Raw genomic sequence first — 20,344 nt, 5'->3', positions numbered from 1 at the left:
ATACGAGTACTGGGAACAGAGTGTTATTTTCACAGAAGTTGGTACTAATGCTGGAGGAGTCACACCTGTGGAGGGGTTTCTTCAAAGTAATCACCTGGAAGTAAAATGTACGTACTTTGAATGTTGTTTCCAGAGTTTATTGGCCGGGACCGTCCCAGACAGTTGGCTTTGAATGGCAGCACCATCGAGTACCATCTGAAGAATGTAGCCCATGACACAGAGTATGTCCTGACTCTGTATGTGCTGTTTGGATCCGTGGTGGGACCCGGCGTCTCCGGGACTTTCAAAACGTGTGAGTACTTGTGTTCAGTGTACACTTGTACCACATACTGTTGTACAAGGGAAGACGCATTGACCAATTTTTTCTTCTCCTCCATCACACAAAAACTGACTGGTGTCAAATATTATAATCCATTTTAATTAAATACTTTGATTACATTATAGAAAATGTTGCTAACCTGCATTCAAAGTCATAGGGGGTATGAGATGCAAATACTAACCAACACCTATTTAAAGCCATAAATACAGCACAGTAAAAGCTATTGGGCCATCACAGTCCATCACAGGGCCAACTCTAACCGTCAAACCAAAGCTGTAGTTTAGAGGATCAAAGACCCGGGTTTGGAACCCGGTTAGAACAAGGGTCTAACTGGGTTCAGCAAATGATCTTATGATCAACAACTTATTTATAAAAAAAGAAAACAACTGCAAGGATCCTGACGTTTCTTCCAATCCTCAGCTCCTTTGGGCTACGTGTCCAACTTCAAGGTGGTGTCCTACACCAGCACCTCAATAGATGTGGAGTGGAGTCCAATTGTAGGGGCCACTGAGTACAAACTCACTTGGAACACAGGTAATGACTCCAGGCTCTGAATTCTCACAGCTTTATTGAACAGAACTTTCTCTTCTGCACCTTGAAAACCTTTTATATGCTACGCTCTGTATTGATGTGTGTGCACCTGTGTGCTTGCAGCTGATAGCAGCCCTCAGTCACATTACCTGGACCGCAAAGTTCTCTATCACCGCATCGAAGATCTGAACCCGCTGTCAAACTACATGATCAACATCCGTGCAATTTACGGCAACTCGGAGGGACCAGAAATCTCCTTATCCCAGCTCACAGGTACAGAGCAGAAGTGAGGTCTCACACTCGCTTTTATTGAATCATGATTCATCTTTAGATTTAAATAGTTCCGTGCAGCTGTGAATTACCCATTGTAATTAAATGGGTAGGGCCTGTGAGGTTCTTCATCCCGTGCCGCGGCGGCGGCGCCCTCGTGGTGTCTCTGTTTGACTGACAAGTCATGTACTTTGGTTTTCCCATTTTAACTACAGTTCCTGTTGCTGTCACTTGCGGTTTGTATCACAGAGAGTAAGTCAGCAGGGCTGCTATCATTTCATCACTGTCACTGTCAAAGCCAGTGTGTGTGTGTGTGTGTGTGCCGAGTTTATTAATGGAGCGCCGTGTGTGTGTGGATAAAGACACAGCATCTCATCCAGCTCAGATATTTTGAATCAGTCTATTTTTGTACCATGATTTAAGCTGCAACGATCATACTACTTTAAATTAACCCAGAGTGAAACTTATATCAATTGACAGGCTTTATCCTTGTATTATTATTATTATTTTTAATATTATTATTTCTTTCAGCTGCTGTATCAGACTCGGAGCCACTCAAGGCAGTGAGAGGCGTGAAAGTTGTGGACATTGGAGTCAACTTTTTCACCGTGTCCTGGAACAAAACACCAGGGGCCACTGGCTACAAAATATACTGGATCCCCTTCCTGGGTGAGGCGTCACATACTGGACCATGAAGTGTGCTCACACCCTGATATATACCAATGTGATTTACAGCTGCAGAATATACTGTTTTTACACTTGAAAGTACTAATTTAGTACTCTGGACTGTAATATTAAGCATTTTGTGAATATTTATAATGACAGCAGCCTTTTACTCACAAGTATACCAACGTTTATAATGTGAATTCCCAATTTAAGACTCCTATGATTTCTTATACACTTAGGTATACCTATTCAACTGCATAACACAAATGTCTACTCAGCGAACCACATGACATCAGTTCAGTGCCTTCAGGCATATGGACATGGTCCAGACCATTTGCTGATCTTCATGGAAAGCATTAGAATGGGGGAGAAAAAGTTGACTTAACTAACTTTGATTGGGGCGTGGTTGCTTGTGCAAGCTGGTGTGAGTATTTCAGAAACGGCTGATCTGATGGAATATTTACACATTAAAAAACATCTCTCGGGTTTCCTGACAATGGTCAAAAAACACAGAAAGTATTCAAGATCAGAGGAGCCACCAGAAAAAGACCACTCATACCACTTTATTAGGGGTTCATGTGTACCTAATAAAGTGACCATTTTGTTCATGTGTGTTTCTGTGTGTGTGGTTCCAACCACAACTCCGTGCTTTCTTATTCCCTGCTCTAGGTGGTGATGAGAAGTCCCATGTGGTCTCTGCTGCCTCTACCAGCTTCACCATCCGCAACCTGCGGGAGAGCTCGGCTTACAAGATCCAGGTTTCGTCCATGGTGGTCCACAGGGAGGGAAGTCCAGTTCTGGTCACCGCACGGACCTGTGAGTCCTGCCGCTTTAATGAAGACATCAGAATAATTATCAGGAGAGAATTCCTTTTGCACAAGTTTTTCTACACAATACAATTTAAAAAACTAAACTAATTTGACGTATTTGTTCCAGTGGATCTTCCTAAAGTGAATGGCTTTACAGCGCTGAACACCACAGACAGCAGCACTGTGCTGAACTGGACACGAGTGGCCGGCGTCTCGGGCTACCTTCTCTCTTGGAGGCACATTTCAGGTCAGTGTTGAACCAAGACAATTCGTCATCCATTATTTTGCATACACTGTCTCCAGATGGTTCACTTTGTATTGTGTTGTATTGCGTTGTGTATTGAGCCCTGTCGTTAGTCATGTTTGTTTTTTTGTTTTGTATTGTATAAGGGCCACAAAAGTATAATATCATACTGCAACTAGTCACATGTTATTGCAAAGTGTATTGAGTCCCAACACAAGCGCACTTTTGTTGAAAAAAAACTGAAATGAATCATATTCATGTCTTTTTTGTAAACAAGCATTCATTTTCTTTACTGGGAAATGGCTGCAATTATAGTGAAATGACTAAATTACCATGGCTTTTTAGAGAGATAAAATAACTTGGTTACGTGCTCATAGTTGATGCCAATACTGTTGACGCAAATCTATTTTGAGAGGAATAAATCTGCTGCATTCTTCTCTCTGTCTTTTCAGTGTTGGAGACTCAAACAGAGATCCTCGGTCCTGGTTTCAGCTCCTATAAGATCGGCGATCTCCTCTATGGCAGAACATATATCTTCACCATCAGACCTTTGTATGGAGAGGTGGAGGGGCCGATAACCACTGTGTATCAGAGAATATGTAAGACATTACTCCATATGTGTATACATATAACCATAAAGTCTATTTAGTATATCATATTATAGTCATATTCTCAAAATGAAGATGTTATAGCCTCCCTTGAGGATTGTAACTGCACTGGTAGGAATTACCCCCAGGAATTACCCAGGGAAAAAACTCTCCTCGGACCCAAAACTTTCGCCAAAAGAAGTACCTACTTGTAACGAAAGGAACAGATTATCAGGAACTCTAGAGAGGCGGGGCTGTATGCTGAAGAACACGGATTGGTGGAGCACACTTTGCAGCTGTTAAAGCCAGTGCAGCTTCAACCCCCCTCTAAACAATACCTTTAAAAGAAGATGAAGAAAAAGTAACATCATTCGGTCATTTAAAGAATATGGAGCAAAATAAAAAAAAGTGGACGGAGAGGTCCAGGCTCTTTTGAGCATATTTGCTGAGGAGGCAGCTCAGCAGGATTTCGAGTCGGCGTCATATAACACCCGAGTGTCTTTTACTGGAACTTTGAAGTGTGGTGGAAACTCAAACCACACAGATTACCGGAATTTCTTTTCCCCCCCAGGTAAATAAGTTCCTGCTCATAAAAGTTCCTGGACATGTTGGTGGAGAAGGAGCTCAGTCAGTGACCCATCAAAATTAGTTTAAAGCTCATATTTTAAGGTTTTAAAAAGGCTGCATAGTGTAGATTTAAATGTTTTACGCAACCAGTTGGTGCAGCCCAAACAATAGCAAAAACCATTGTGCTGACCTTTAAGATTTTATTTCAGTTGTTAAAGGTCCATTGTGTTAGACTGCTTCTACTTCAGTACGTGAAACATCTGGCTATGTGTGGTTTGTCCGTTCAGGCTGCTGTAGAAACACAGTGCACCTCCAGCCTTGCCTGATGTACTTATAACAGGCTGATTCCAAGAAACATCCACACAAACTTTTAATTGTATAGCAATTATATGCATAAACCAACATTTATTGGAAGTATATTCCTTTTCTTTTTTGCCAACAAACCCTCATAAAAATGTCACTTATGACTCTCTGCATTTCAGTGGGACAGGATTCTCCGGCGGCAACAGTCCAGTCTGTGCCAGCCACTGCGGTGTCCATCACTACCATCGCTCAGACAACCAAAAAGACCACTCGTCATCAGCCCATCGCTTTGCCGTCCGTGAAAACTACGACCACCACAAAGCCTCCCGTTCAGCCGAGTGTCACCACCCCTCATTTAACCACATCCACTCCAGAATCAACAGCTCCACCACAACCAGGTATTTCAAAAGTCATGTGGTAGATGTTGTTATGGAATCTAAAGGTGTTAACTTGCTATGTTTGTGTTTCATCAGTGTGTGGTAAGGCCAAAGCAGACATCGTATTCTTGGTGGACGAGTCCTCCAGCATTGGTGCTAACAACTTTATCAAGATAAAAGACTTCATATTCCGAGTGGTCACTTACTTCCCTGTCATTGGTCGTCAAGGCACACAGGTCTGTCATTTATTGTCTATTTTTGTATATTCCCTCATAGAGATAGTGTTGGTTACTTTGAGGCAGGCATGATAACAAACAGGACCCGATTGCAGGGATTTTGACTGGTACTAAATGAGCAGTTGTGTACGCAGGAACATAATGTGCATTTCTTTCGGCAAATTGGTATGATTTTACTCCCAACAGTGACAGAAAGGACATACAAAGCACAGCACTACACAGCAAGTGATGTGGCTAATGTGAGGTTTGGGGCCAATGGCTGGACTCCAAGAGCATGAAACAAAGGAAGCAGAGATGAATTTGTTTGTTTAATAAAAGAAATGGCAACAGGGTGAGATGTACAGAAAACACAGGGGCTGATCCTGGGCCTGGAAGCGGTGGCTTTTCAAAGCTCCAGATTCCAAAAACTGAAAAGGCAGGTGTGTGATTTAAAACAGAATTGGTTGAAATATCAGGGGAGGCAACGTTTTTTTGAGGCACAGGCAAATGAGTAAACGGGAATTAGCAAATGAGAGCTTATATGCTGCTTGTAGAAGGCAGTTTAAAAACATGACACCAGAGCGCCACACAAGAGACAAACAAAGGACAGATAAAAACATTTGGCAGAGGTTAACCTTAGAGAGGAGGAATAAGTGATAAGGAAGAATTACAGCCTATATTTTACTCACATTCAGCTTTAAATCATTGGAATTGCTGTGGTGTTGATGATGATGATGATTATGATATCGCGGTGATGATGTGTTTCTCTCCCCTTCATTTTCTTTCAGATCGCTGTGGTTCATTACAGTGACGAGCCTCGAATTGAATTCAATCTAAGTCATTTCAAAGACAGAAACTCAGTCCTCAGGGCGCTCAGAGCTCTGCGTTACAGAGGGGGCAACACTAAAACAGGTCAGTGACACACACAAACGCGTACATGCCGCTTTGCCTCTGTTCTGTAAACGTCCCGGTGTTGATGTCATGATGTCACAGCCTGTAATAACTGCCATATTTGGTGAAAGAAAATATAACTTTCAGCCCCTACTGCTGAGAAAATCTTAAAAAAGAAAATGTCTCCTGTGCAGAACATTTATCTTACACCCAGAGAGAGTGAGAATAACGTGATTTAACAAGTTAAACATCAGAAAAAAGGACTGTATTTGACCACATATACTACAGCATAATGAACTAACAAGAGTATAATTTCATTACTTTCTTAAATCATCAATAAATTCTCTCAGTGCTTCCAGTTGAACATTATTCAGTTAACTATGATATAAAACAGAGAAAAGCAGCATGAGGATAGAGAAGCTGCACCTAGAAAACAAAAAGTCAAAAACTAACTGTTCTCTTCCTTTTTTATGTCCTTAGGAAAAGGCATCAGCTACATTGTGCAGGAGCTGTTCCAGGAGTCTGTAGGGATGCGAGCAGATGTGGCCCATGTTCTGGTCCTGATCACAGATGGCAGAGCCCAGGATGATGTGGCGCCACCGTCCAGAATTGCCCGCGCGCTAGGTCGGTCTGTGTTATCGTGAAAAAAAAAACAATTTTGACTCATAATGACATTTACAGAATGCCATTATCATGTGTCCGTCTCTCTGTGTAGGTGTCAGCATCCTGGCAGTCGGAGTCTCTAATGCAGACACAGAGGAGCTGAATAAGATAGCAGCTCCCACCAGCTACAAGAACGTCTTCTTCTCCCCGACTTTCGATGACTTTCCTTCTGTCGAGAGAGAGTTTATCAAAACCATCTGCAGCGAGGAACTACTGTCTGAATTCAAAGTAGATGACGAGGTAAGAAAGAAAGAGAAACTGCTATATTGAATGAATTTAATTTCTTTGTAAAAAGCCACTTTTTAAACTTTATTTGTTTCATGTAATTCTTACTTAATCTAAATACACAGACCTGACCTCCATGCAAAGTTTCAAGTTTTTATGCACGTTAACCCCCTCAAAAATGACCCCAACAACTAACAATAATAACAAGAAGAAGAAGAATTTGTGCCAGGAGCCGTTTCGTTTTCGCCATTCGTGCTCAGGCCCTAATTAATTCAGAGAAGAAGAGAAAAAAACATTCACACATGGCTTTTACATTTGCGTGATATTTGAAACAACCCTGCTGTGTCTCTGTAATCACATCTTCACCTCTTACAGTCATTATAGTCATGCACATGTGAAGGAAATACACGTGCAGCAGTAGCTGTACGGTCTACGTCATCCGGATGACATTGCATCAAATAAACACAGTATAGATTTAAACACAAAGAAAAGCTCAGTGGGAGGAAACACTTCACCAGTTTTGACGTGAAAGCAGCTTCATTAGGCGGCCGTCTCTGCCGCTGCATTTTGTCACTCGACTGGACGATGACGCGTCCTCTCGTTTCTATTTTCAGTTTGCTCAGTTGGACACGCCGACTGACGACCCGGAGGAGCTGCCCAAGCCTCAGGGCCCCTGCCCTTCCCAGTGTGTGAAGGTTGGCACCTCAGATAATAAAAATAATCGTACCCGTTCTGTACGTGTTTCAAGTTTCTGCTCATAGATGTGAATTCATCATTTGTGTTTCTTTCTATAGGGCCAGAAAGGTGAAAAGGTGAGTTCATGGATATTATGTTAAAGATGTAATGCAGTGGCATAAAAAACAACTTACTTTTTATACTTGCTCTGTCTTTCAGGGAGGTGGTTTTGGTCTCGGAGGTCTGGTATGTGTTTTTTTTATTAATATTACATTACAATTTGTTGTTGTCGATTCCTCCGCTGCTATCTCTTTCTCTGTCCTGTATTGTTAAATTAATTGAAATCCCTTGTAACCCTTTTATGGTTTGTTTGTTTTTAAATGCAGAAATTTAGGCCGAGTCCTGGACAGTTTGACCCTTTCACTTCCAGCAAAGGAGAGACGGGAGAGAGGGTAAAAACATTTTCATTCACTTATGTTGATATCAATTATCAATAATATTAAATCTAAACCTCCTATTAAAACGATTGACTTTGAATTCAAGTTTACTGTATTTTTTTTGTGCTTGAACGTCGTTAGAAGATTACTTTAAGCCCTGTTTTACTTTACTTTATCATGTATTATTGTATGTTCTAGTGAATAAAAATGATGAAAACCAAACAAACATGGATCACAAAGCCAAACTTTGTTGTACAATGTCTAAAGAATGTAAACTGTGCCTCATCACTGAAACACAAACCTCAGTCCAGTGTTGAATATTGAGAGAATCACAGATAAATAGATCTTTTATTTACAAGCTGTCAGTTGTGTACATATCTTGCTCCGGCCGTTAACTGAATTTGATGAAGAGAGCAGATGTGGACTGTTAGTGTTTCATTTTCTTTAGATATAGCGATGAAAGTGGATGCTGATACCATATTTCCCCATTCAACCAACCGTTAACCCGCGTAGATCCCGTGCATCAGCTTGCTCTTATCAAATTCTCACTGTAAGTGATCTCATCATAAACCTGCTGAGGCTGCGTGGGTCACTGTGGTCGTCTCTGTTTACGTCCCATTATTTCATTTCCCGGGGCTCAGAGCATAATGTTGTATTTTGACAGGGACCTCCAGGAACAGATGGTGTTCCCGGGTTGCCTGGGCGACCAGGGAGAACTGGACCTCCAGGTTCTGCTGGCCAGAGGGTAATTTCATTCAGAAAAACAACAACAACACATGATTTCATTTCTATCTGATTCTTTTAAATGCCATATTTTTTCCTGCTGTCACTGTTTTCAGGGCTCTTCCGGCATCCCAGGTGACATGGTAAGATTTCTAACAAGGAACACACTTTTAAATCATCTGGATATATAGTAGCCCATCTAAGAATGTGACTATTATGTAAATAATAGAATTTAAGGAGATTTAATGGATGTGTTCATTTGTCCATCCAAGTCAGACACTTCAGTAGCCGTGGAATATGTACTTTAGACAAGAGCCTTGATGTTTCTACGGCGACCAACAATTGAACAAACCATGCGTTTTTTTTCATCCATCATTTCATGTGCGCAAAGGCCACCGTAGTTTCCTGACATACTTGGAAAAGGGAAAGCATCAACTTGAGAAGATATTGTGTTATTGTCCCACAGACACTTTTGTGTTTCTTCCCGTTACAGGGTCATCCTGGTCCGCCTGGTCCAAAGGGACAAAGAGGAGAGAGAGTAAGTTCAACCAAAACTGAGCTTTTGATAAGCTTCCTCACAATAACAGCAGCAAAATACCTCTGACGCTTCAAACCTCCTTTCTGGTTTAACACAGGGAGAACCTGGATATGTCATCGCTGGCACGGACGCAAATTATGTCCCCGGTCGAAAAGGAGAACCAGGATCTTCAGTGAGTGCTTAAAAAAAAAAAAAACCTCAGAGGCTGTTAAAGTTTGGACATGTTAAATAATATTTATGGTATGTTACAGGGTCCACAAGGAGCTCCTGGTGTACCAGGGGTCAATGGAGCTCCAGGTCTCCCTGGTCAGCTGGGACCTCCAGGGACACCGGGGCTGTCTATCAAGGTAACGCTTACACGCAGTCTGTGAACACTGCACATGTAAGGAAATGTGTACAGTAATGCAAAATATCTGTGAACAGTAAAACTCAAAAAGTAAATCAAAAAGACATATTTTTACTGGTTGTACATAAGTTATGACATAATGTAGAGGGGATTACTTGATCTGGATCCCGATTCAGCACGTTTTACATCAACTGATCACTTTGTGAGACACGGGAAACTGTGGAAAACTGTTAAACCTGTGTCTGATTAAAATAACCTGCAGTATCTGTCTTTAAATGAGTAGATTACATTTTTTTGGACGGCAAAAAATCAACCTGTTTTTTTGTTTTCTTGTAGGGAGAGCCTGGAGAACCAGGAGCAAAAGTAAGGAATGAAGGCTGTTTGTATTGCCGTCTTTCTGGATATGTGCCAGGCCTGTTTTTGAAGCAACCAAATCAGATATTGAGTTCAGTCTAATACACACGCTTTCTTTTTTTTTTGCATATTTGATAATGCTGTCATTACTTTTGAAAGGGTTTACGTGGCAACCGGGGCGTGAAAGGAGACAAAGGCGATCCGGGAAAAGACGTAAGTGCACGATTGATAAAAAATGTCTCACTTGTGCCAAAGCACATACAGAGATACACAAATAAAAGATGCTTTCTTAGACATTATTTGCATATTCTAAAGCATATTTCTTCCTCCTTTTGTTTTCTGTTCACCTCTGACACAAACACACAAATCCAAAACCATTGCAGGGAGCTGCTGGTTTGCCTGGTCCCATTGGCATAGACGGGGTTTCAGGATTACAGGGTCAGAAAGGAGACAAGGTAGCTAGTTTCTAACGCTCTTAATCCGACAACATGAACAGCAAACATGGTGAATTTCTCTCCTAACACATGTTTTCTTTGTCAGGGTGAACAAGGAATTGGCATACAGGGTATTCAAGGTGTTCGTGGAGACCAGGGAGCGAAGGTACATCACAACAAAAGAGTGAATCATACAAAGATTTATCGTTATATTGTGAAATTAAAAAAAGCTGTGATAGCATTTTTGGAAATGTTTGTTGATTCTATACATATAGCTTCCTTGTCACCATACTTGTGGGTTATTGTATGGAAGGTTTATGAAGTGGTGTATGATATAAATGCATTAATATCAGTTATTATTTCACCGCTTTAACAGTTTTTGCTTTGCAGGGAGACATTGGCGTTAGAGGACCAATTGGCCCAAAGGTAAACTAAAATAAAAAGTTAAAATGTGACATATTTCAGTTTAAATGATGGGCATAAATGTCTTTTGCGATTCCTCGTTTCAGGGTGATAGCGGAGAGCAGGGCATTCAGGGAGTAATCGGACCTCGGGTGAGCACTTTACCACAATCGTTACCATTTAGTTCAGTTCGCATGATATGTCCTGCTCGGCCTAATGAGATGAAACTAGACGTATTTAACCGCTGATGAATATTGTGTAAGTTGCTGATTAAAGGATTCAGCACCACTTAATTAAATTGTTACCTGCAGGGAAAGAAGGGAGTCAAAGGGGAACAAGGGGACAAGGTGAGTCAACCCACTCTACTTATTGGCTGAAAGATACTTCAAATTGTGATTAAAATGTTAAAGTTTGAGGTTTGATTAAAGCTGCCGTCACACCAGAATAATAATGTGCGTATGGAAATGAGTTGAAACGAGGTTGTTTGTTGTTATTAGGGAGACCAAGGAGAAATGGGACCAATAGGACGGCAAGGACCCACAGTGAGTGGTGATTGCATCCTATACAACGTGGCCTAAGGCACATATATATATATATATACTGTATATACAAGCAAATACTGTGTGTTATATACACACACACTCTGATCAATCACAATGTCTAATTAGACCAATATGGTCTTAATTGCTTGGTCTTGCTCACCTGAACATATTAATTTCTACTCTCTAATGTAATTACATAGAAAAGCCTCAGGCAGAGGCGTCATTTACCTTAAAAAGAAAGAAAGAAGCTATTTAATAACAATTTTCTCCAAACAGACAATCCGATTTTGGAGATGACTGTGGTTACATACGATTACCAAACTTTTGTGGATATCTTTTACAAATAAGCCACTTTAGCTGCTTCGCTGTTTTTTAATTTCAGACATCATAGTCCCTTGGAGGAGATTAGTGCCAAAAGAAAATGCATTTCCCTGTCTTTTGTTATATAGTTTTCATTATGTTGATGCTCAGCTGTGAAGATAACGACGAATAAAATCCTGGTGCACGGATGATAACACATAGTAATCATCACTAATTTGTCATCGTTCTCATCTCATCGTTTTGGTTAGTTATTACATTTATGATGTTCCATGATTGCTGTCTCCTTTTTCAGGGATTCACAGGACCCATGGGGCTCAAAGGAGACGACGGTCAGCAAGGTCCCCCAGGAGACCCTGCCAAGGGCGTAAGGAAACACTTTCACTCAATTTAAAACTGAATGGATAGAAGCAGGCAATATTTGACGTTCAATCTCCTTATTTTCTGATCACAACAGATCCTTGGTCCGACTGGTAAAAAGGGTGCCAGGGTAAGTAACCAGGAACTTTGACTTGACTTGACTTGAACTCCCAATTCTTGCTTCATTGCAGAAGAACTAAATCGTGGCTGTTACAGTGCAAATCTTTGGCTGCACTTCTTAACAAAGACAGAGTCTTCTGGTTATGCTGCTATGCGATCGTCGCAAACTTTCTCCAGAGCTTATGAACAACAAATGGATGGTTATTTATTTTGCAGGACATGAGAATAATTGGACACCTTGAGGCGAACAAACACAGTAGTTACTTCTTAGATCAGGGGTGTCAAACTCAAATTACCAGGGGGCCAATGAGCATCTAGTCTGGTCAAGCGGGGGCCAACATAGAGGAAAAAAAGTGGAAAAAACAATATAAGATATTTATTATGATATTAGACAGAATTGCAAAGTAAAAGTGCTTGTTTTGATAATTTTGAAATTATTCAGAATAAAAACATATTTATGATACACAAAAACGGAGAATTAAATTGAAAATTTTACAAATAATGACAAGGATAATTGTGATTAAAAGTTGTTTGCTTGTACTCTTTATTTTATTTTAGCTGGCTTCAAAGAAAGTCACTCAGCCGGAGGGAAAGTGATTCTCCTAATGTTTCATTCTATGGAAACATTGCTAATTAATTGTTTGGGGTATTCGCGCACATTCAATCTCAGTCCTCTGGGCCTGCGTCTGAAACACAATTAAGATTTCCTCTCATTAGCTTTTGCAGAGAGGGACTGATTGCTTCGCCGAGCACGACCCCTCTTATCTCATTTCACAGGGCGCACCATTTAAAATGAGGAGAGGTTTGTTTTGAATCTGTTTGGATAATTTGTCCTGGCGACCATAATCGTGAATTGATTTTCTGTGGGTGTATTTATTGTATGTGCATATTTTCTGTCCGTCTGTCAGGGAGACATCGGTCCAGTCGGCTCCACAGGCCCTCAGGGAGTAAAAGGTGAACAAGGAGACAAGGGAGAAAAGGTTAATAGTGAGAAATGCTTGAATTTTGTTCAGATATGTTTAAAAAAACACATCAAATGTACAGTATGGCTATAATTATTTGATATGTGTACAGGGCAGTCCTGGTTTTGGGATTCCAGGACTACAGGGACCAAAGGGAGAGAACGGTGAGAGGGTGAGTCGCCTTAAAAAAAATTGAAATCACCCATTTAACTATTTACCCTGTTGTTTGGAGTCAATCATTAATAAAAAATGTTGTTCTATCGTTCACAGGGAAATGTCGGATTGTCTGGAAAACCAGGACCAAAGGTGAATGAAAACTGAATAATCACCTTTTTACTTCCTCTCATCAACCTCTTTCGAGTCTCAGAGGTTTTTATTTACAGTCAACACAAAGTTAACTGTCACAGAAGCCAGATATTTTCTTCAGGGGCTGCTGGAGACATAAAGGATGATCTGGTTTAGTTTAAAACGTCATGTAATGCCACGATTAAAAGTCACAACAGTTTTTAATTTTACGATACAATTGTTGTTTGTCCAGGGACACGATGGTTCTAAAGGTGAAAAGGGCACTATTGGGTTACCTGGCAATCCTGGAGAACCAGGACTAAGAGGTAAAGATGTAAGTAAATCCTGAGTGGTTGCTTTAAATAATGATAAAAGTTTACAGAATTTAGATTTACTATGGGTATTTTTTTCAAGGATTTGTGTGTAAAAAGTTTAGTTATGGATTGATGAAAGGTCAGGAAAGTGTAAATATATTGACTCTAATTTATTAAGGTTTCTGTAAATATCAAATTAACCTACTGAGGCATTTGTTTTTTCACGTTTCTCACATCACATTTGCACAGATATCTGAATATTTGTCATATTTGTGACCGTTGCCGCTTGTGTCTGCAGGGTGTTGGAACCAAAGGCGACCAAGGAATTAAGGCACAGTCAGAATGTTTACTTCACGCTTTTGTTTTATTTTTCTTCTCAGTGAACATTTAAATAATCTGTTGCTAATTGGGTAAAGCTGAGTAAACATTGATTTAATTATTTTTATCATTATTATTAGTACAGTCGTTTTAAACACTAACTTAAAGTGTTGTTGTCCCTCTCAGGGTGAACTAGGCCCACCTGGAGAGCCTGGTGACAGAGGAATCAGGGTATGTTGTAAATAAAAACATTTTCAAAGTAAAAATGGCAAAAGTAGATGTGAAATAAAAGCAAATAGCAGGGTTTCATCACAAGGTTTGTAGATGGCATGTAAGAGAATAATAGAAATTGTTTGACTGACAAACATCATAACTGTGATTCATGCTTTTTTGTTCATATTGTACTTTGATTCTCCATCTCTTCTGCAAATTATATTTGTGTGTCTTCTCAAACTCTAATACAAAGCTTTGTCCTCTGTTTAATTTCACGGGTTGCGGTTGATTAGGGTCCACTGGGGTTACCAGGACGACCAGGAGACCCTGGAGATAAAGGAGATGGTGGGAAATCTGGGCAGCCGGTAAGTTATTTAGATTTGACTCATTGAAATGAGCCCTACGTAGTGAGACAGATAGAATTCACGTCATTCTTCTGCTCAGGTTATTTGGTGTAATTGGAACAAAACCTTGCTGCCACATATGTTAAAGATAAGCTCTGATTGTACGATTGTTCCTCTTCCTGAAGGGTATCGATGGAAAGAAAGGCGACAAAGGAGAGCCAGTATGTTTGTGTTCTTTTCATTCACCCTCTCAATGATGTGCATGTTTATTGTTCTGCACTCTGATCATTCTTCTGTGTCAGTCACCATGCCACATCTTCTCAACCTGCTTCCCTCCTGTGATTTAAACAGTGTATTCACTAATTAACTTTTCTTTTTCTCTGTGTGTGTGTGTGTGTCTCTGCCTCTCCGTTTGCCCCACTGATTCTTCCTTTTCTGCAGTTTGTTTGTGTTCAGCAGTGTGTCATTTGAGGTTTTAACTGTTGCGTGTGTTTTTTCTTTTCGATCGTGCCTTCGGTGCCACAAAGGGAAAACCTGGACCTCCGGGAACACAAGTAAACAAACCTTTATTGCCATTTATGACAGCTATGACTCATCGGTTCAGCCATGTTTGAAAGAGCCGTTCGCTATAACAAAGCTCCTCAGATAATTAATGCCAATTGATATTGAATATAGCAAGGTAAATTTTGACTTATTTTCCTTTTATCATCCCCTCAGGTTGTCGCTGAAAACAATATACTCACTAGAGTGATTAAGGTAATTTTAAACATTTTTTAGCCTTACAGTAGTATGCTTTGTTTTGTTCAGATTTTTCTAAAATATTTGATAATCCACTCCTTTCCTCTCCTCAAGGGTGAATCTGGAGAACCTGGTCTGCCTGGTTTGAGAGGAGAAAAGGGTCTAACTGGACCACAAGTGAGCCTCTTTCACATTATATCTACTGTTCATACTATCAGGGTGATCATGACATAAATTAAAAGGTATAGGCCAGTGGTGTCAAACTCATTTTAAGTTCAGGGACCACATACTGCACAATTTAATCTCAAGTGGGCCGGACCAGTAAAATAATATCATAATAACCTGTTAACAGCAACATTTTCCCCTTTGTTTTACTTTTAATGTATCTTTTTTTTTTTACACATATTATGAAGAGCCTGAAAGTGCAATTTCAACAATATTATGCCTAAAATAACCATTCACGGGTGTCTGAAACTGAAAAATATAGTATTTTACATTATGATTAGATTCTAAAATGTCACCATTTTCAAAGTTTTGCATAACAATAATTCAAATAACATTGTGAAACGTCTGAAGACATTTTACTGACAGCATAGTTAAACAGACATCATCTGATTTTAATCAGTGAAGAAAGAGGACAATGTTTAATTTTGCACGAGTGATCACATGTCTTTCTGTCTCTTTCCACAGGGTCCAGAAGGAAAACCAGGACTACCAGGACCATCCCTGGTACGTGTGCCTTTTTTAAAAAGAAAAAACAACAACAATATTGACTTACGGTTGTTAAAATATTGAGTATATTATTTGTTCATTGAAATGTAGTACATATGGAACTTGCCTTTTTTGCAGGTTGGCTCTGGAAGACAGGGACTTGATGGGAAACCAGGAGCAAAGGTTATAAAAACTTCATTAAATTAAAATCTGAACATGTGAATGACGCTGCGCTAAACTGAAGGAGCTTACTCACAAGATGTTTCATAATTACTGCAGGGTGAACAGGGACAAAAGGGGGACCCTGGTCTGGTGAGTGCAATGCTGTTATTTTAGCAAAATATACAGTTTTTTTCAATGATACTGCTTATAGCATCTGATGAGATAAATGTGTTCAGTTATGAAAAAAATAGAATGTAAAAGCGTCTTGTAGTTCACATAAACTTAAACTACAAGAAACACGGGCACATGCATGAAAAAAAAGCAATGATATCTAACATTTTATGAATTCCAATAGCACTTTGGTTTCCATTTGCCACTGAAATTCAGCATTTCCACTATAATTGTCTGTGATAAAGTGACAATCTAAGTTTCTTTAACATTCAGTGTGTTATTGTGTTATTTTTAACAGAGAGGAGAAAAAGGAGACCAAGGCCGAGTTGGGATTGCAGGAATGCCTGGCTTACCAGGAACTCCTGTGAGTATCGTTGTGAATCGCACTCAATATTCAAGCCATAATATAACAAAACGTGTTATTGTAACCTGTATTTATTTATTTATTCTCTGTTCTACAGGGAAGACCTGGTTTTGATGGAAAGAGAGGCGTGCCAGGAAAAGATGTGAGGGACTTCTTCATCTACTTCATCTACTAACTTAATATTTACACTGAGATAGTTTTTTTTTAAAGTTGAACATGAATGTTTATTTTTCAAAGGGCGAGGGGGGACCAAAAGGAGACGATGGCAAAAAGGTCTGTCTCATTAAAACAACGTATTAATAATTCATGAAGCTATTCTGTGAATACACTTGTTAACTTTACTCTTTTTTCCAGGGGGATAAGGGAGACACAGGTGCAAGTGTAAGTGGTTCTAGAACCAGCGAACATTTTGTGATAAAAGAATTAGGTGAGCAACTTTAAATGTCCCTGTTCTTTCACAGGGTAAAGATGGTAGTAAGGGTGACGCAGGACCTCCAGGTTTGCCCGGAAAGCAAGTGCTTGTCACCTCAGAGGTAAAACCAAAAGAACTGCAAATAAATGTCCTGTTTTTGTTTTTTTTTACATTATCTATGTCGTAGCATTGAGGGTCGGACCTATGATTATGACTCCCCTAGTGATTCAGGGGAGGGAAAAAAGAAATGTCAGACCTGCCACTGTCACTGATTTTTGCATGGATACATCCACAGGGTGCCACCATTGACGAAGTCCGTCAAGCATTTCCAATCCCAATGGGTCCTCCGGGAGCAACTGTGAGTCTGATGCTCATTCACGACATGTTCTACATCATGGTTCACAGATAATGTCATGTAGTGTAATTTATTTCTATAGTCCTTCACAGCAATCCACAGGCAACCAAAGTGCTTTACAAAATAAAAGCATTGCAGACACACAGTATTAAAAAGAGACCGTAAAAGCAAATTCATGAAACAGAAATCGAAGCATGAAAATACCAATTAAAAACACACAAGAATAAAAATATGTTTTAAGTTTGGATTTAAAAAGGACCAGGCCAGTGATAACTCGAATCGGGGGATGGGGGGGGCAACTAAAAAGGCTTGGTCACCCCACTGTTTATATCTAGACCTGGGCATGTCAAGCATAAGCTGGTTGGACGACCGCAAATCTGCGTTGCTTGCACCAACATTACAATAGTCCAGTCTAGAACTAATGAAGGCATGTATGGCTACCTTGAGGTTGTGGCGAGTTAGAAATGGCTTTGATCTTGACAATATTGTCTATTTGTTTGTTAAAATTCTATTATTGTCAAGGAAAACTAAAAGGTTTCTAACAGTTGAGCTGAACTATGAAAACAGAGACATTTTGGCTCAGCCACTGCTTGATGTCAGAAATGCAGTCTAAGTAAAAATGGGCTGCAAAGGTAAGTTATGTGTGCATATAATTGAACCAAGTGGCAGTAAGTAGAGAGAAAAGAGAATAGGGCCAAGAATGGAACCTTGAGGAACCCCGCAGGACAGAGGAGCACAAAGTTGTTCAGGCACGACAGGAAGACAGCATGGTCCATTATGTCAAAGGCTGCTGTGAGGACAACAGGGCAGGATTTATCTATTGACAGTGTGATGTCACTGTGCACTTTTGTGCACTGTAACTGAATAAAATGACTTTTTCTAAAACCTTTGATGACAATAGCAAGTGAGAGACCGGTCTAAAATTAGATAAAAACGAAATGACCTGCGTGGCACCAGAGTCATCACACGGCAACAATGGTAGTCCTTATATTGTCACATCGATGTCATGCGTGTAAACGTATGCTTCAGTGTCTTACTCATCTCTGTCTGTGTGTTTAGGGTGCACCAGGATTAAAGGTAAGCTTGTAGCAGAGCTCATGTTAAAGCAGCCAAGGAGAAAATCTGAAACATTTGAACTTATTTGGCTCTCTTTCATTTGCAGGGTGATATAGGAGAAGCCGGCCTGAGGGGAGAGAAGGTAGTGCTGATCTTCACGTACACTTCACGTCTTGAATTGTAATCATACTCGCTAAATTGACTTTCTTGTTTTTTAAGGGAGATGCTGGAACTCCTGGGAAATCTGTTAAGATGAAGGTGACTTGTTATAATCTAAGACAGAGTATTGTGGGCCAAACCGATGAGAAAGTTGTGATATTATGAGAATAATGTTTGTCATTATTTAATTTCATATTTAATATTATGAAATAGCAGCAGAACACAATGGAGGGCAGCCGTAATTCCACTCCTTCTGGATCCAAAAATGTAATTATCAATCTAATTGTTTCTTGAGAAGACATCTTTGAAAAGCACACAGATGTAACCAGCGGTAAATACCAGTGATGATTTCCTCCAAGTCTGAAAAGATTGCACAAGAAGAGTCTATATTGTCTTTATTCTCATATTTGTTTGGCCCTAATACACAGTCATAATGATCCAACATCTTAGACATGTGTTCTTATTTTGCATTACCATGTCAAAGATATATTTTTTCTTCTTTAGGACATTGAAGTAATGTTTGAAGCCTATGGGATAAGGGTGAGCTGGAGCCTGGCACTGCATGCACTCTTAAGTTGGCCGATTTTTAAAAAAATAAAGTCTCTGAATGAAAGCTTCTTTTTCTCTCAGCTACCGTTGCTCAAGGCTTTGATTGACAGGCTGCTACAGGATGGGATCGAGGAGCTGCTCCAGGTCCTTGGTAACGCCAAGAAACCAGAAGAGAACACGGAAACTCACACATCCAACGTCATCGCTGAGTATACAGTACGTACATACAAGGACAAGAGCGCATGTATTGACGTCATACAAGTGAAGTTGCACTTTACGAAGCCATAAATGGGAGGAAATCATTTAAAGGCTCTTGTCTCGTCTCAACAGGGTTCTGTGAAATCAGAGCTCACCAGTCAGCCGCTGTTAGAGTCTGACACCACTGAGGATCCGGGTGGCCACTTTCCAGAGTCATCATCAGTTGTAAGTAAATTAGATTCTTACACCTCATGAAAACCTTCAATAACAGGTTCCCCTGTTATAGGGGTGTTTAGATACAATTATACTTATAAATAAGTACAAATACAATAAAAAAACAATGAGTGAATGACAAATAAGCTGCAATATACCAATCTTGAGATGATGAAATGTGATTAAAAGACACAAGTTCAGTTTTCGTGTTTAAGTCTTACTCTAAAATCTCTTTCTTATCCTGTGTATCTCACATCTGATGATTTGAAGGAGCCTCTGAATAAAACTGCACAAGGTCCCACTCTGTGGAACGTCACCACGCCGACCACGGAGCAGGAGCTCAACGGAACTGATGAGACCACGCTGGAGGAGTCCACAGAGAAGTGGACGACGGACGAGGACGGCGACGACATGTCTTCACTCGGAATGAACCTTACAGTCGTCAATTCCACTTTCAATTATACTACCATCCAGGAAGTAAGGACATCTCATGAAGACTGTTGATTTAAAGTTTCTAATTCAGCATTTGTAACATTTTTGTTTTTACAGTATAAATCTGTAGGATATCACAGTATGTATTACAATACCACAAACTGTTAAAGATGTATAGAGTTTTTTGAATTAATACAAGAAAGAAAAACAATGAACTTATTAAACTGTGGCTCTCAGACGGTTTCAGGTTTACCCGAGACTGCAGTGGACACGGTCGTCCTCACTCAGGAAGACTCTTTGAAGAAGAATTCAGGACATAAGAAGAAAAACCGGGAACGTGGGAAGGTAAAGACACCGCAGCCACATCACAATATATTAAAACTAGCATGACTCTTTCTATTTAGTAGATGGGGTCATTTTAACAGGTTTTTTAATATTCTTTTGTTTGGACCATACCAGTTTTTCATGTCTT

At 40.0% G+C, this 20,344-nt stretch overlaps 1 protein-coding gene across 1 annotated transcript in view; it reads left to right on the top strand.

Annotated features, from left to right (window-relative positions):
• The window catches only part of LOC122765961 (collagen alpha-1(VII) chain-like), a 43,756-nt gene that overhangs the window by 2,471 nt on the left and 20,941 nt on the right, over nt 1-20,344 (top strand). The window contains exons 8-66 of the mRNA XM_044020484.1: nt 134-292; nt 740-853; nt 974-1,123; nt 1,652-1,789; nt 2,456-2,602; nt 2,723-2,842; nt 3,292-3,438; nt 4,476-4,694; nt 4,770-4,909; nt 5,677-5,800; nt 6,260-6,403; nt 6,495-6,682; nt 7,282-7,362; nt 7,462-7,479; nt 7,562-7,588; nt 7,729-7,794; nt 8,444-8,524; nt 8,619-8,645; nt 8,996-9,040; nt 9,138-9,212; nt 9,292-9,387; nt 9,723-9,749; nt 9,900-9,953; nt 10,124-10,195; nt 10,281-10,340; nt 10,565-10,600; nt 10,684-10,728; nt 10,888-10,923; nt 11,074-11,118; nt 11,732-11,803; nt 11,894-11,926; nt 12,825-12,896; nt 12,991-13,050; nt 13,149-13,184; nt 13,417-13,497; nt 13,776-13,808; nt 13,982-14,026; nt 14,302-14,373; nt 14,538-14,573; nt 14,880-14,906; nt 15,070-15,108; nt 15,205-15,267; nt 15,781-15,819; nt 15,940-15,984; nt 16,081-16,113; nt 16,433-16,498; nt 16,596-16,640; nt 16,736-16,771; nt 16,853-16,879; nt 16,960-17,031; nt 17,206-17,268; nt 18,325-18,342; nt 18,428-18,463; nt 18,541-18,579; nt 18,985-19,020; nt 19,111-19,245; nt 19,360-19,452; nt 19,711-19,917; nt 20,110-20,217. Of these exons, the coding sequence (XP_043876419.1) occupies nt 134-292; nt 740-853; nt 974-1,123; nt 1,652-1,789; nt 2,456-2,602; nt 2,723-2,842; nt 3,292-3,438; nt 4,476-4,694; nt 4,770-4,909; nt 5,677-5,800; nt 6,260-6,403; nt 6,495-6,682; nt 7,282-7,362; nt 7,462-7,479; nt 7,562-7,588; nt 7,729-7,794; nt 8,444-8,524; nt 8,619-8,645; nt 8,996-9,040; nt 9,138-9,212; nt 9,292-9,387; nt 9,723-9,749; nt 9,900-9,953; nt 10,124-10,195; nt 10,281-10,340; nt 10,565-10,600; nt 10,684-10,728; nt 10,888-10,923; nt 11,074-11,118; nt 11,732-11,803; nt 11,894-11,926; nt 12,825-12,896; nt 12,991-13,050; nt 13,149-13,184; nt 13,417-13,497; nt 13,776-13,808; nt 13,982-14,026; nt 14,302-14,373; nt 14,538-14,573; nt 14,880-14,906; nt 15,070-15,108; nt 15,205-15,267; nt 15,781-15,819; nt 15,940-15,984; nt 16,081-16,113; nt 16,433-16,498; nt 16,596-16,640; nt 16,736-16,771; nt 16,853-16,879; nt 16,960-17,031; nt 17,206-17,268; nt 18,325-18,342; nt 18,428-18,463; nt 18,541-18,579; nt 18,985-19,020; nt 19,111-19,245; nt 19,360-19,452; nt 19,711-19,917; nt 20,110-20,217 (4,448 nt within the window). The remainder of the gene's footprint in view (nt 1-133; nt 293-739; nt 854-973; nt 1,124-1,651; nt 1,790-2,455; nt 2,603-2,722; nt 2,843-3,291; nt 3,439-4,475; nt 4,695-4,769; nt 4,910-5,676; nt 5,801-6,259; nt 6,404-6,494; nt 6,683-7,281; nt 7,363-7,461; nt 7,480-7,561; nt 7,589-7,728; nt 7,795-8,443; nt 8,525-8,618; nt 8,646-8,995; nt 9,041-9,137; nt 9,213-9,291; nt 9,388-9,722; nt 9,750-9,899; nt 9,954-10,123; nt 10,196-10,280; nt 10,341-10,564; nt 10,601-10,683; nt 10,729-10,887; nt 10,924-11,073; nt 11,119-11,731; nt 11,804-11,893; nt 11,927-12,824; nt 12,897-12,990; nt 13,051-13,148; nt 13,185-13,416; nt 13,498-13,775; nt 13,809-13,981; nt 14,027-14,301; nt 14,374-14,537; nt 14,574-14,879; nt 14,907-15,069; nt 15,109-15,204; nt 15,268-15,780; nt 15,820-15,939; nt 15,985-16,080; nt 16,114-16,432; nt 16,499-16,595; nt 16,641-16,735; nt 16,772-16,852; nt 16,880-16,959; nt 17,032-17,205; nt 17,269-18,324; nt 18,343-18,427; nt 18,464-18,540; nt 18,580-18,984; nt 19,021-19,110; nt 19,246-19,359; nt 19,453-19,710; nt 19,918-20,109; nt 20,218-20,344) is intronic.

The sequence above is a fragment of the Solea senegalensis genome, linkage group LG3 (genome assembly GCF_019176455.1).
Source record: "Solea senegalensis isolate Sse05_10M linkage group LG3, IFAPA_SoseM_1, whole genome shotgun sequence".
Lineage (NCBI taxonomy): Eukaryota > Metazoa > Chordata > Actinopteri > Pleuronectiformes > Soleidae > Solea > Solea senegalensis.
This window is presented reverse-complemented; position numbering and strand designations above follow the sequence as displayed.